The sequence below is a fragment of the Aspergillus undulatus genome (assembly GCF_047715775.1).
Source record: "Aspergillus undulatus strain CBS 261.88 unplaced genomic scaffold BDV17scaffold_11, whole genome shotgun sequence".
NCBI lineage: Eukaryota > Fungi > Ascomycota > Eurotiomycetes > Eurotiales > Aspergillaceae > Aspergillus > Aspergillus undulatus.
This window is the reverse complement of record NW_027396615.1, coordinates 571,144-583,969: the sequence shown is the minus strand read 5'-3', so window position 1 is coordinate 583,969 and position 12,826 is coordinate 571,144. Positions and strand designations below refer to the sequence as shown.

Below are 12,826 nucleotides of genomic sequence, written 5' to 3'. Positions count from 1 at the left end.
CTATCCTCTTCGTACTCTGTATTGCAGCAGTAGACGAGTCATGGTCCATAAGTAGAACACCGTGACATTTAGATGTTTGAGGAAGGCGTAAACGCAGCCTCAGGCGCTCAGGACTCGATGCCAGTCCACACGAATCAACCACTCAGCACGAATCAATCTCCATCGTCAGCGAGTACGTACGTATATGCGCCCCGAAGATCCGTTTCATATCTTGACACTCAAGACAAGATCCTCGGCGATCAACAGCGCAACAACGTTTTTATGTTACATCGCGGCCGGATCGAATTTTTATACACGGATCCACGGGCGTCGGCTCAGTCCGCCCTTACAGACTTGCAGTGCGTTCCCGGCGGAGCCATTCTCAACCTTAATGAGTTAAACCTCCGGCTCGCAATTGCCAATAATAATATACTGGATGGCATTAAGTTATTATGCATCATTGAACCAGGCACCGCACCGGCACTCCGGCACTCACGAACTTAGGCTCTGGTGTTGGAACTGGAACTTGGGCTCCGATGGAGAGTCAAAACCGGGGATTCTGTGAGGAACTGAGTATATCTGGTTGGTCCGACCGTGTGGTTTTGAACTCTATTAGCAATATTAATGGCGATGATATCTTGAATCTGGAAACAAGAAAGTCAAGACTCGACGTGAGAGCGTGACAGCACGGAGGAGGGCACGTGGTCTGAATCCAGAAGCTCTGAAGGAATACCATACCGAAGAAATAGAATACAGTTACGAGCCAGCCACAGTCCACTGCCATCGCCCAGACGCCCAGCGCCCGGGCCACGGCGCGTATCCCATTCAAAGGAGGGGCCAAAACGACTGGCTAAGAATATCCCCGACTCGTCTACTGCGTAAGCCGTAAAAGACGGAAGGTGACAGACAGCCTACAGCCTAGCCTCCAGGTTTCTTTCAGCCTACAGGCTTTCAGGCATTTTGCCTCGCCACTGGTCAGTGGTCACCTGGGCCGCATTCTCCTTCCTGCCCTGCTCGCAAGCAGCTCGCTTCCTCATCCTCATCCTGATCCATGAACCAGCAATGATGGGCTGAAGGTGGACCGATACGAGAAGGCGTTTCAGCGCCGAGGGCTCGGCTTGGGCGCAGTTCCCCATCGAGAGGTCGCTAAAAGGCTTGGAAGGCTTGGACCCGTGGACGGACGATTTATGCGAGATATATGAGTGGGCTGGGTGGGGAAGCAGGAACAGGTTACTTTATTGCAGAGGGGGTGTCTTACTCTGCTGGGGACCGGGGCCAGTTCCGCCGGATCCGTAGGGGAGACGAGAATTATGATTGCTCAGCTTATTTTGCTGGATGAAAGGTGAAAGGCTGGGACCTTGAGAAGAAGCCAAGGAATTGTGAGCCAAAGGAGTTGGAGACTTGGACAAGACAAGCCAAGTGGAAAGGGTGAAGAAGAAAGACGGTGGAGCCCACGCGGGGGAATGCCAAGTTGCCAACCTTAGTGGTGTTAAGCATATCTGGTTAATAATGGCCGCCATTATGAGGTATTATTTTCTTTTCTTTTTTGTACGCTCAGACTGGACAGCGTAACATGTTCTCTTTTTCTGCCACTTTAACCCAATTATGCTAGTGGAGATAAGCCTGTGAAACGTTCCACAGCACCCCTGATCGCTCAGATGGACTGTCAGATCACGTCAAGATCAAGTAGACTATGAGGAAGACTACTGAGTCCTAACTCCAGGCCTTCAGTCTGACAAGATCAGGCGATCTGGTCTGTTCTGTCAAAGTCTTACCTTACAGACAAGCCGAGAGTCAGAGGGCAATCATGAATCGCATAGCTTGTTTAGCTTATTTTAGCGACCCTTAGCTGCGCAGCCAAGGAGCCAACTAAATTGGTCCGACTCTGTTGGCGATACGCTTATCCTGGCGTCTTGTCGCACGATGCTACCGAGTCAGTCATAAGGCTCATCGCCACTCTTATATATTGGTTTGTGCGACCGGTTGCGTTTCTGGCAGTCCTGGCGGTGGCGGGCACTTCCAAGAGCCAAGTGGCATATGACTGATCCTGACAAGCTTTGGGCCCGCGATTTTCAGCTGGAATGGGTATGTTGGTGCCTGGCTGGCTCGTTTATTTTGCCTGCTTTTATAATTTACGTACTCTGTATGGGCACCGCAGTCAGGTGGCTGCCAGTGCTTGCCACTGTACACAATAATACACTTTAGGTGGTGGGGCGTACGGGCGGCGTATTCTCAAGTAAGCGACTTAAGGTTGCTCGTGTTGGTTTAAGCTTAAGCTTCAGAAGTCACGCTCGCCTGCTGCCGCCTCTCTCCTTCCTGTTCATCCGGACAACCGACCTGCCTTTCCATGCTATTGACCAAGCCGTGAACAAACTTCTGTCCACTGCTGCGATCGAATCCATGAGTCACCAGTGTTCCTGTCGCCAGCAGTCTGGCTGGTGTTTGCGCTGAGTATACGAGTAGACTAACTTTCTCGCAGTGGGTCGTCCCCACCCGCTCTAATTCTTACCTGAATTCTTACTTTTCTTGGGTTGTCTTTCTTTTTGTCTGTGTCATCTCTCCTCTCTGCCTTTCTTTCTGTCTTCGAAGTCCTTTCGACTCCTTCTGACTCTTTCTCTCCGGAACACTTTCCCATCCCTACTTTTAAGTAAGTGCTTTCTTAATAATGTCTCACCCGTCACGACCGACCTATCCTTCCCATTTCAGCAGACTAACCGATTCAGCGCTCCTTCGGACTTCCCCGACTTGCCTCTTTGGGTAATCTTTCATGCTCCAACTCGTCGCCGGTTTTTGTGTCGACGTTTTCCTGTAGCTTCCGCCTAACTATTCACCATTTTTGAATACAACTCACCCCCCGTGGCCCTGAAGCCTCCCACCGTTTCGGGTTCCTACCACCGAAGTTGGATGGAGACGTATCACGGTCACGTCCGCACGCCTGCGGACGCCATTATTCTGTTTGAAGCATGTCGCATAGGGATGCTGCCCCGCGTTCAGCGGCGGCTTTCTGAAAAGGAGCGACAGCTGATTCAGTCGGGCTCGGTCTTTGTTTGGGACGAACGGGAAGCGGGCATGCGACGATGGACGGACGGGAAATCATGGAGTGCCAGCCGTGTCTCTGGCAGTTTTCTCACTTATCGTGAGATGGAGGGGAAACGGGGAGGCACCAGCGTTCCGACTCAGCCGATAAGAGGTGGGAAGACGCCTGAGTCTGCACGCGGTAGCGATGATGATCGCGGGGAGGGGCCTGACGACGGTCCGGATGGGTATCGGTACAAGCCCGACGGCTTGATGAAGCAGTCGTTCAGTATCACGACTTCCCAGGGCCAGCATTTGCACCTGATCAGCTATTACTCGCGGTCGCATCCAAACGCCGCGAACCTCCTGCAACCCTCGAATGATCCTGCCCTGCGCAGTGTGCGCCCGCAAAAGGGTCTCTATCCGGAATCGACTGTCAACGATCAGCAGAATCTCCCCGTGGTCACTCGCGGTCCGATGACGGGGACGCCTTATGCTGTGCCGCAGCCTCCTCCACCACCGCACCCTGCAATGACGACGTATGCTCGTGCTGGTGTAGGGCATCCGCACGCATATCCCCAGGGCTATGCATGGCCTCCGACACCGTTGGGCACTCCTCCCACTGTCGCAGTTCCGTACCCCGCCTATGTCTCACCACATCATCCACCACAATACCACGCGCTACCACCACCGCCGCAGCAACAACTGCCACCGGGGTATGAGCGAGCAGTCTACGAACGAGGAATGCACCCGCTAGAACACCATCCACCACCACATATGATCCAACAAGGGCCCCTTCTGATACCCACTCGATCACCGCGCGTTATGGCCGAACCAACACCCCCCGAGTATGGCCCAGACCCTCGCCGCGCCTCACCACGCATTCAACATCATCCCCATCCGAGTCCTCACGCAAATGGAGTCGCCATCCCTCTCCCCGCCAACCGAAGCCCGCGAGTCCTCTCCCAACAGGCTCCGCCCCCTCCACCAGCAGCCATCAACATCCCGCCCGCAAATGTCCCGTCACGACCGCCGTCCGAGACGAGCGGCACCGCCGTCCCAAGCATCAGCGTCTTGATGAACAGCACACCGCCTGGAGCTCTGCCTTCAATATCAGCAGTCACCTCTGCACCGGCGTCTCTCGCTGCGTCCGCTGGCTCGGGGCCAGCAACCCCGAATGGTCGCCCGGCCGAGGGGCCACGCGATATTCCGAGCGACAAGATTGGGTTCGGCGGAGAGGATATGCGTGCGCTGCGGCAGCTGGATCGGAATTTCCAGGCTTAGCTGCTTTTATTGCTTCCATTTTACTTTCTTGCTAAGTTTATTTGGCTCGTTTGCTCATCGAACCATGTCGACATGACCTTTCCATTCGCGTTTTTCGGACTTATTCCGGTCCTCTGCTCTTCTCTTCCAGATTGCTTTCCTCGTTAGGATTTGATATTGGGCGTTATAGACAGGAGCATGCTGCATGGTCGGATCGGGCTGTTTCTGATTCTGTTTTTGATTTTTTTTCTCGTTGCTGGTTCTCAAACTTAGCATCCTGGCGTTTACTTTGCTTTCGAGGTCGGCAGCTACAGCTGCCTGCCATGATTCGGTTTCCATTCCCATTCTTGTTCTCGGCCTTGCTTTTTCATGCTAAGGGTCAGTTGCTACCTTGTTAGTTTCCGACATAGCTAAATAGCTAGCTAGTTATTAGTTAGCGAAATCAACCACTCAAAAACAGTTAACTCAAGTTCGTTAGATTTCGGGTCGTAGACTGGCGTAGTTATTCAAAGTTTTCCATAGAGTTCAGGGACCTGGACTCCCCGAGTCTATATTAAGCTTTTCGTGCCCTCGCCATCGTGTCACCGCGGTACTTTTCCGTCGTTGAGCGGCTTAAGGGTGGAAGCTTTATGAGGTCATGGCTGGAACTTGCTTCCTTGAACTTTGTTAGATTGATCTATATTGATCTATACATAAGGTCAGCGCACGGACCGGACGCCAGTACAACAGGAACCTAGGGCCAGGCTCTCATATTGGACCTTACCTGCCAGTCTGATAAAGCTACCCCGAGTTTTGTCCTAGTCTGCGAAATACGAGATTATATGGTGAGAAGAATTCAAAGACGTAGGTGTGATGTACACCCTACTGTCATGAGTGGCTCATGAGTGGAAGGGGATTTCAGGACTGGACCGGTCTATCTGACCTTCCTTCCATCATGAACGATGGATATGGACCACGATGGATGGGCCTCAGGTTCTCCAGAAGCGGATAAAACCCTCCGACGCCCGCTGGGCTCCGCCGCTCTGAGCACCTCAAGCCACGCCTTGGCGTACTTTCGATGGCAGAATAGGTAGTGATGCCCGTTTCGAGGATATATAAGGGTTCTCTGCTCTCGTCGCCTAAGGTCAATGACTGGACCTTCCTTTCTTGTCTACACCGTCGGACTACTTCAACTACTACTACTCTACCTCGAATTACATATTCACGGTATCAACACTACCAGACTAGACCAGACGCAGAGCCATGCCCAAGGCCAGAAACCTCGGCACAATCCTCATCCTCGTCCTTATCATCATTCTCACCATCATCCCCATCCTAGCCACAACTCCACCCCTCCCATTCAAAACCAAGACACTCATCCTGCTCGCAAGCCTGCTAGCTCTCTACGCCCTCATCACCCTAAACAACCATCTCACCCGCTCAGCGCAAAACAACTGGGTCCACTCCGCACCCTGGAGACCCTCGCAGGAAACCGCCCTCGTCACGGGCGGTAGCAGCGGGATCGGAAGGCAGATTGTGGCAGATCTTGCTGGACTGGGACTGAAGGCTGTTGTTGTTTGGGATGTTAAAAAGTCCGAGGAGGTGTTGTGTCAGTGCTTATTTACCCATTCTCTATCTTTGCATTACTTGAGGAGTAAGATGCTGATGCTAATGGGTCGACCCAGCACCAAACGTCCACTTCTACAAAGTCGACGTAACATCACCCTCCTACATCAAACGCACCGCGTCTCTCACCCGCAAAGCCCACGGAGACATAACGATCCTAATAAACAACGCAGGCGTTGCATACTCAAACCCAATCCTAAACTCCACCGAAGAAGAAACAAGGCATACATTTGACGTAAACGTGCTCTCTCATTTCTGGACAGTCAAGGAATTCTTACCGGCTATGCTTGACGCAAATCACGGACATGTTGTTACTATGGCCAGTATGGCGAGTTTTGTTGGGAGTGCCGGGTTGACGGCTTATGCGGCTAGTAAAGCTGCGCTTTTGGGGGTTCATGAGGGGGTTAGGCAGGAAGCTAAACATTTCTATGGCTCGGGCACTGGGGATGGTGATGGTGATGGTGATGGATGTGAAAGTGGGAGGAGGATGAGGAGCAGGGTGAGGACTAGGTACGTGCATACATCAGCCGTTTCTTCGATTACCTTGCTGAGAATCAACTGCTTAGTATAATCCACCCCCTCTACGTGACAACTCCCATGACATCAGCGCTAGCGCAGAATAAGGCCGGGGAACGCTCCCACCAGCCCTTTTTAACCGCCGAGGACGTCTCGACTGCGGTGGTAAAGCAGCTTGTGAGTGGTGACTCGGGACAGGTTGTTGTACCGCCGAGTCATGGGGTAGTTGCGCTGCTTAGGGGGGTGCCTGGGTGGGTGCAGGAATTGGTGAGGGATTCTGCGAGTAAGGGGTTCTTGGGGTTGACTGCCTGAGTATCTGCAGAGTAGCCTGGGCCTGGGGGTGGTGGTTGATGTATGTAGATGGTTAGACTAGTCCGTAAACTGATAAAACCCTCCGCCAGTGGAGACACTCAGCTTGGACCCCAACGTCACTTTCCAACAACAACAACACAAGCCATCTTCCTTTAGTCAAGAAACATGATGAAGTCAACAGCATGCAGCGGAAAGCCTGCGATCAGTGCTACGCCCTCAAGAAGAAGTGCGTGATCCCATCGACTTCAACCTCATGCCTACGGTGCACGAAAGCATCCCTCATCTGCACCACCAGCCGACATCAACCGCGCGCAGGAAGGCCTCCGAAGCCCGACAGGGGTCTTCCAAGGACTGCAAAGGCATCACTAGGAATATGGAACTACAGCATACCCTCAGAGAGGAACACCGACTTCAGCATTCTAGACGACGATGGCGATAACTTTTACCTCCATCACGACATCTACATGCTCGGCTCAACATTCGCACCAGACTTCCACCGCTCCCTGGTTTATTGTCGCCAGCACTCCAGTCACCTCCTCGACGACATCTTTCTTGCCTGCAGTTCCTCTCTCTCGTGGGCGCGGTTCGGCATCCTCCCAGCAACCGAGGTCGACGTGCGCAGCGGCGCAGCATCGGTCCAGAAACTACGAAGTGCAACCATCACCAACGCCCACGATGCAGTCGCTGTGCTCATGCTAGGACAGGCATTGTCAGCATTTGACACACTGGTTGATTGCACCGCGACCATGTCCATCCTGCGATACTCGCTTGAACTTGTTCGGCCGTGGTATGCGGAGATTTTAACTCTTGGGAGCGGCGTGCTCGAGCCAGTTGCCGTTGTGCCGGTGTTCTGGGATACGATCTGGTGCTTGTTGAACGGGGAGACTCCGATCATTGAGCGGGGTTCTGTTTTTCGGCTGCGGAAGGGCGTCGTGGATCGCGTCGTGGGAGTTTGTACTGGGCTGATGCCGATGATGTATGATCTTTGTGTAGTGAGCCGTGAGCTTGCAGGTTTATCTACCACGGGCGAGACCAAGCTGGAAGATCAGAAATGTGCCCTCGAGACGATTGCGCATCGAGTCCGAAGCTGGGATCCTGAACGTACCTCGGAACTATCCAATTTCACGCCCTTCGAGATTCTCTCAATGAAAACCCAGGCATCAATGTACCGCACCGGAATCCTACTTCTCATCCACCATCTCCACCTTCGCCTCCATCTCCGCCACCATCATAATTATCCCCGAAACCAAGATGGAGATGGAGATTGGCAAACCCAAACAGCCCAAATCCTCGCATCCACGATTCTCACCACAAGAGCAAACTTCTTCTCTCTCGCCGGGCCCACCGCAAAGCTCCAAAACACATCCTTCCCGCTTCTCCTTGCCCTCCTTGAGATTGCTGTCTCAACGGACGGAATGTGGGAGAGTTCGACGTGGCTGCGACATAAGCCGGCGTGCGTAAAGCGGCTGTTTGGGTTTGTGGAGGGGTTCTGGCGGTGGAAAGAAGAAGGGAACGGGTGCGAGATCCAGGGCGATGTCTTTGATTTTACGAAGGATAGAAACAAAAGTGGGAGGGGGATGGTTCCGCTTATTTGATAAATGGATGAATGAATAAGATATAATCCCGTGGGAAGGCGCGATGGAGAGAGGCCCAACCCGACCGGACACAGATCGCTCTTTCCGTATAGAGGCGGCAGATGTTACTTAATAGAGTTTATTCTATAGGAAGGAACGATCAGGATCCATCCATTCATCTGCCGAGGCAGGCACTGAGCCAGTCGCGCCTCTTGAGTTATACACATCATAATTCTTACTTTGATGCGCTACCTACTCCATCAAAGAACATTCTATAGAATGCATACTGGCGGAGTTGAAAAATCACCCAGGCAAAGAAGTAAATCTTGCGGCTGGGCAACGCTCACTTCGATACTAGATCAAGTCATCCTAGCCAGAATGCCCTTATCGTTGACCCTAATGCGCTAGCTATAGAACTGTCCAGGTTTTGGAAGATTGTACATACATACACCTACACGATATCTATACCTTAATCATCTAGCTATACACCCCTCGATATCAAAGTAAATAAATGAATAGATACCGCCAAGCTACAGAGCACCGCCAGCCAAAGTCAACCCGAACAATAGCATTTCATTCTCTAGTCTCGAAGTGGAGTGACCGACAAGGCAACCAGCTGAGCTACTAGGGTCACGGCACAACCACAATCACGGCCGTCAGCCTCCGGGAACAAAAAGAAAGAAAGAAAGAAAGAAAGAAAGAACTGCCCTTGCTGCAGGGATCATGCTAGTAGGAAGCACTTACGTACGGAGGCAGTATGGTATCGGTGAAGCTAGTAGCTCTAGTCTGGCGACGCGAGACGAGGCCTTTGGGTACGTACCGACTACCGAGCGGCTGGGTCTGGATATATTTAGAGCTGAAATCAATAGCCGATACAAACTATGGGTTCTAGAAAACAATAAATGTCTAATCTAGCACTCCGTACATCATCGTGTCACCGAGATAAGAACGTTTCTGAGTCGAGTTCCGGCGGAAGCTATGATGATCCCAAAGAAGATCAGTAGATCAGTCGTGAAATATGATTTAGTCACCGGCGGCTAGTGGATCTATTTAGCATTAGAGAAGGCGTTGCGAATGCGATGTGTTTACCTTAATTGTCGACATGCAGAGGGATTCAATGGAGCGTGGATCTACCGTAATATGAGATTGAGGAGTTGGGTTTCGGGAATCTGACATGACAATGGTATTGGGCTGAAAGCCTGGAACTGAAAAGGGTTGTGATTACGAAGGACTCTACAAGCTTATTTCTGCAGAACTTACGTAGCCGAGATTGCTATCTTCAGCCTCGCTGCGAGGCGCTGGGGATGGCTCAGGTTGAGATAGGGTTGATAGGGATCCTTGCGCTAGTACTACTGGGGCGGCAGCCAGCCGGTTGGATGCATGCAGCTGTTTCTTATCATCTTATCAGGCTGGATGATAAGGGCTGAAGAACTGATAGGGTGTGCGTCTGTTAGTGGTATGAGTGATGGTGCATATATACTGCGACTTGCCCGTTTGGTTTTCGTAGACCTGATGGTGCTCGTACTTCGCCATGCGCGTCTCACAGCAAAAGCACTGCAGCAAGTCCAAGCCAGTTGTTCCATGGGTGATATCTCCCGCCACCTTCCAGCGAGTGCCTCAGTGCAAGATTGGCATCTTCAAGGGGCAAAATGGCAAGGCAACCGGATAACCAACAAGTGGAGAGTCAACGCAGCTCAACTGAGGTGATCACGGACTCATCGCCATGATGCTTCTCCGCGGAGCATCAATCAGGTAGTACATCATCGATTGGGTCGATCTGACCCATGATCGTATCACAGACAAGGAGTGGCTGAGTCTCAACGATTAACCAGTTGAACCAGCCAGACCGTGCGGCACGTGGGCTTGATGGTTCAACTACCCAGCCCAGAAAGGACTATCGAAGCGCCAAACGCAGGCACTATTTCCCGGTCGCCGTCGGACAGGAATCTCGTAGGACATACCATGATGCTCGAATACTCCTAGTCCTCATGAACACTGAACAACAGTTAGCCTCAGATCAAACCGCAAGGTCCTCATCCAGTCCGATCTTCAAGACATTTACGGCATCACCCGCTGCACGGACGGGACCTAACATACGAACCTGTGGCTCTTATGAGTACCTCATGAGCACTCCACGCGCAGATATGTCGCCATCAATGGTGTTCAGCCCCCGAAGCTTAAGTTTAGAGCTCCGGCCTATAGCGCTGGGTTGGTCCCTGATTGTTTATGTTTTCGGAACGCGATGACGACCTTGTCATACCTTGGGCCGCAACGATGAGACCGACCGCGAGTCGCGGTTCTGATCTGGAAGACGACACTCGGAGGATATCCACACTCTTTCCGGAATCGCTGTCCAGAGATTGCAGTGCGCTTAAGTTTGTTGGTATGTTTGCTCCTGGCCACACTTCGGTCTCGACTGGAAAATTGAAAGACGAGATGCGCCGAGCCTGGCTCCCGTGATACGGCACATCTTGCTGCCTGCCCAGCGACAGCGAGCGTCGCAGTAAAATGCTAGTGCCTGCCAATGCCCGGCCACAAACGAGACGGGCGTCTTACGAGTTCAATCCCACCTCCCACCTCCCACACTCGTCATCCCATCCCAACAGCAACAAAATGCCTCAACTCAGTCCGGCGGTCTGACCATTCTCTCGTCCCGTCAAGGATTAATGTTCCTTCGTCTGAGACCGAGAGAGCCCTGAGCACGTTGGGAGTTACTCAAACAGTCGAAGCCGGGGCAGACCTGTACCGCAACAGAGCTCACCTGCAGGAAAACTGGGAGCTGGGCAGTGGGCACGTCCAATAGGGGAAGGGCGGTTGTCAGCGAGGCTGCAAGATCAGACAACGTCTGGTCGCAAAGGAAGTCTTCAACATTGAGGACGGTGGAAACTGTTAGTCATGGAAATGTCGAGGGCCGAGAATTTGAGTCCAACGGTGTTGGCCAAGTTGAAGTAAACCCCGCATAGTCAAGACAGGACTGTCATCAGCAACTCTGCAAGGGTCCGAGGCTGGACTAGACTCAGAAGGAAGAGCGAACTGGAAGGAAGGTTATGAAAGTTATGCTTGTGCATGTCTGACGACTTCTCGTCGCCTTATCCCGACACTTTAGTGACCCCATCTCCATCATTCTCCATCGCAAATCTTGAATCTTGACTTGTTCCTAGCAAGTGGACACGGCAGTGGGTAACGTAGCAAGTGGATCGCCATGGAGCCCGTCAAATTCAAGAAGAGCAAGAGCCGACCAAGATCAGGCTGATCAGCCCATAGCCGAGAAGCGAGATCATTTGTGTCCGCGTCTGTGATGCTGGTGATGCAGGCAATAAGAGTCCGAGAATCGAGATCATCCTCTTCCTCAGGCCCTGAAGCGCGATTCCTTGCCTTTTTGGGTGGGATCTCCCTCCAGAGTCGGCGATGTGTCGACTCGAAGAAATACTTCAGCTGATCAGTATCTCGTGGCGTACTTCCCAACGCGTCTCACATTTAACGATGCAGCTTGCTTAGACTCAGTACTTAACAACTTAAAGTCATTTAGTATGCGAAATCGTCCACCTAAGCTAGGAAAGACTCTTTTAGAGTCGATCTAAATCCTAAAGACCCCACCCCAAGAAGCTGACCCTCACAGAAACGATGATTCGAATGTGTCGCTCCTCGGTCCTCGGCAGACCTTCCTCAACTGCAACACGAGGGGCCCGAGTCATGTGGTCGAATCACAAACGACTTACGACTGACGCGTCCGAGCTTTCCGTGGAAGACTTCCCTCATATGCGGACTCTGGCGTATGCGATAGGCTCTCTGGGAGTCTGGGCTCGTGTCGGGCGAGAAGGGACTTGGTTCGACTTTTAGTGAGCACTACCGCTGAGAAGAGAGAGGTCCGATCGCGCTGTCTGCCGTGCGGGCACGATTCTGCCGGAGGATAGATGGAGAAGTTGATACTGATGGCTGTTGCAGGTGATGAGGACTTTCCACCAACCTGGATCGTGGAAGAAGTACCAGCTGAGAAGATTCGTACTCAAAGTACTCTGGTCTCGCGACCTCGTAAAACCACCAACTACCAAGCATGCACGCTATCCGTGCCTAAAGTTCTAAACTACTAATAAAGGCACACGACAGGCTACAGCTGGCTAGGTTCTCCGCTTGCCCCTGTCGCCTCCGCAATCGCTCGCTTAAGCAAGGGTTGTCAGCGACCAAATATCCACCATACAGAGTCTTCCAGAGCGATAGTTGTACAGTACTCCGTCGTCGTACAGCCTGTGCTCTGCCCACAGAGGACAAAGGACAGAAGCTGGGGCCAGTCTGGGGTAAATTCTGGAGTTATCAAGATGTTCTTTGTCTTGACTTCCACCCAAGATCTGGTCAATCTTGGTTGTAGCACGAAGCGTACGGGTGCTCCCTTCCGTGGCTCCACATGTCATTTAATACTGACTTTGGACAACTCTTCACTCTCCAACTATAGCAGGGCTGAGTGTTTAAGATCGACTCATCCTGGTATTTTACTATTTCTGCATACCGCTCGCCGACAAGAGAAGGAGCAAGGCCGCATCATCATGACATCGCCGTTTCACAGG

At 52.2% G+C, this 12,826-nt stretch overlaps 4 protein-coding genes across 4 annotated transcripts; 3 read left to right on the top strand and 1 right to left on the bottom strand.

Annotated features, from left to right (window-relative positions):
* Nucleotides 1-451: 451 nt before the first annotated feature.
* On the bottom strand, nucleotides 452-1,689 carry BDV17DRAFT_23822 (uncharacterized protein). Its single transcript, XM_073755899.1, has 2 exons — nucleotides 1,238-1,689; nucleotides 452-588 (listed from the first exon to the last, which is right to left on the bottom strand). The coding sequence occupies exons 1-2, from the start codon at nucleotides 1,497-1,499 to the stop codon at nucleotides 524-526; spliced, it is 327 nt and encodes a 108-aa protein (XP_073618060.1). The 5' UTR covers nucleotides 1,500-1,689; the 3' UTR covers nucleotides 452-523.
* A 1,266-nt stretch (nucleotides 1,690-2,955) lies between these two features.
* BDV17DRAFT_289207 (camp independent regulatory protein) lies at nucleotides 2,956-4,278 on the top strand (the record flags this gene model as incomplete). Its single annotated transcript, XM_073761611.1, has 1 exon — nucleotides 2,956-4,278. The coding sequence occupies one exon, from the start codon at nucleotides 2,956-2,958 to the stop codon at nucleotides 4,276-4,278; it is 1,323 nt and encodes a 440-aa protein (XP_073618059.1).
* A 1,152-nt stretch (nucleotides 4,279-5,430) lies between these two features.
* Nucleotides 5,431-6,729, top strand: BDV17DRAFT_23565 (uncharacterized protein). The gene is made up of 3 exons (XM_073755867.1): nucleotides 5,431-5,845; nucleotides 5,922-6,372; nucleotides 6,429-6,729. The coding sequence occupies exons 1-3, from the start codon at nucleotides 5,500-5,502 to the stop codon at nucleotides 6,688-6,690; spliced, it is 1,059 nt and encodes a 352-aa protein (XP_073618058.1). The 5' UTR covers nucleotides 5,431-5,499; the 3' UTR covers nucleotides 6,691-6,729.
* A 51-nt stretch (nucleotides 6,730-6,780) lies between these two features.
* BDV17DRAFT_257415 (Zn(II)2Cys6 transcription factor domain-containing protein) lies at nucleotides 6,781-8,393 on the top strand. The gene has a single exon (XM_073757191.1). It carries the CDS (start codon nucleotides 6,873-6,875, stop codon nucleotides 8,283-8,285), a length of 1,413 nt encoding a protein of 470 aa, XP_073618057.1. The 5' UTR covers nucleotides 6,781-6,872; the 3' UTR covers nucleotides 8,286-8,393.
* The last annotated feature ends 4,433 nt before the right edge of the window (nucleotides 8,394-12,826 follow it).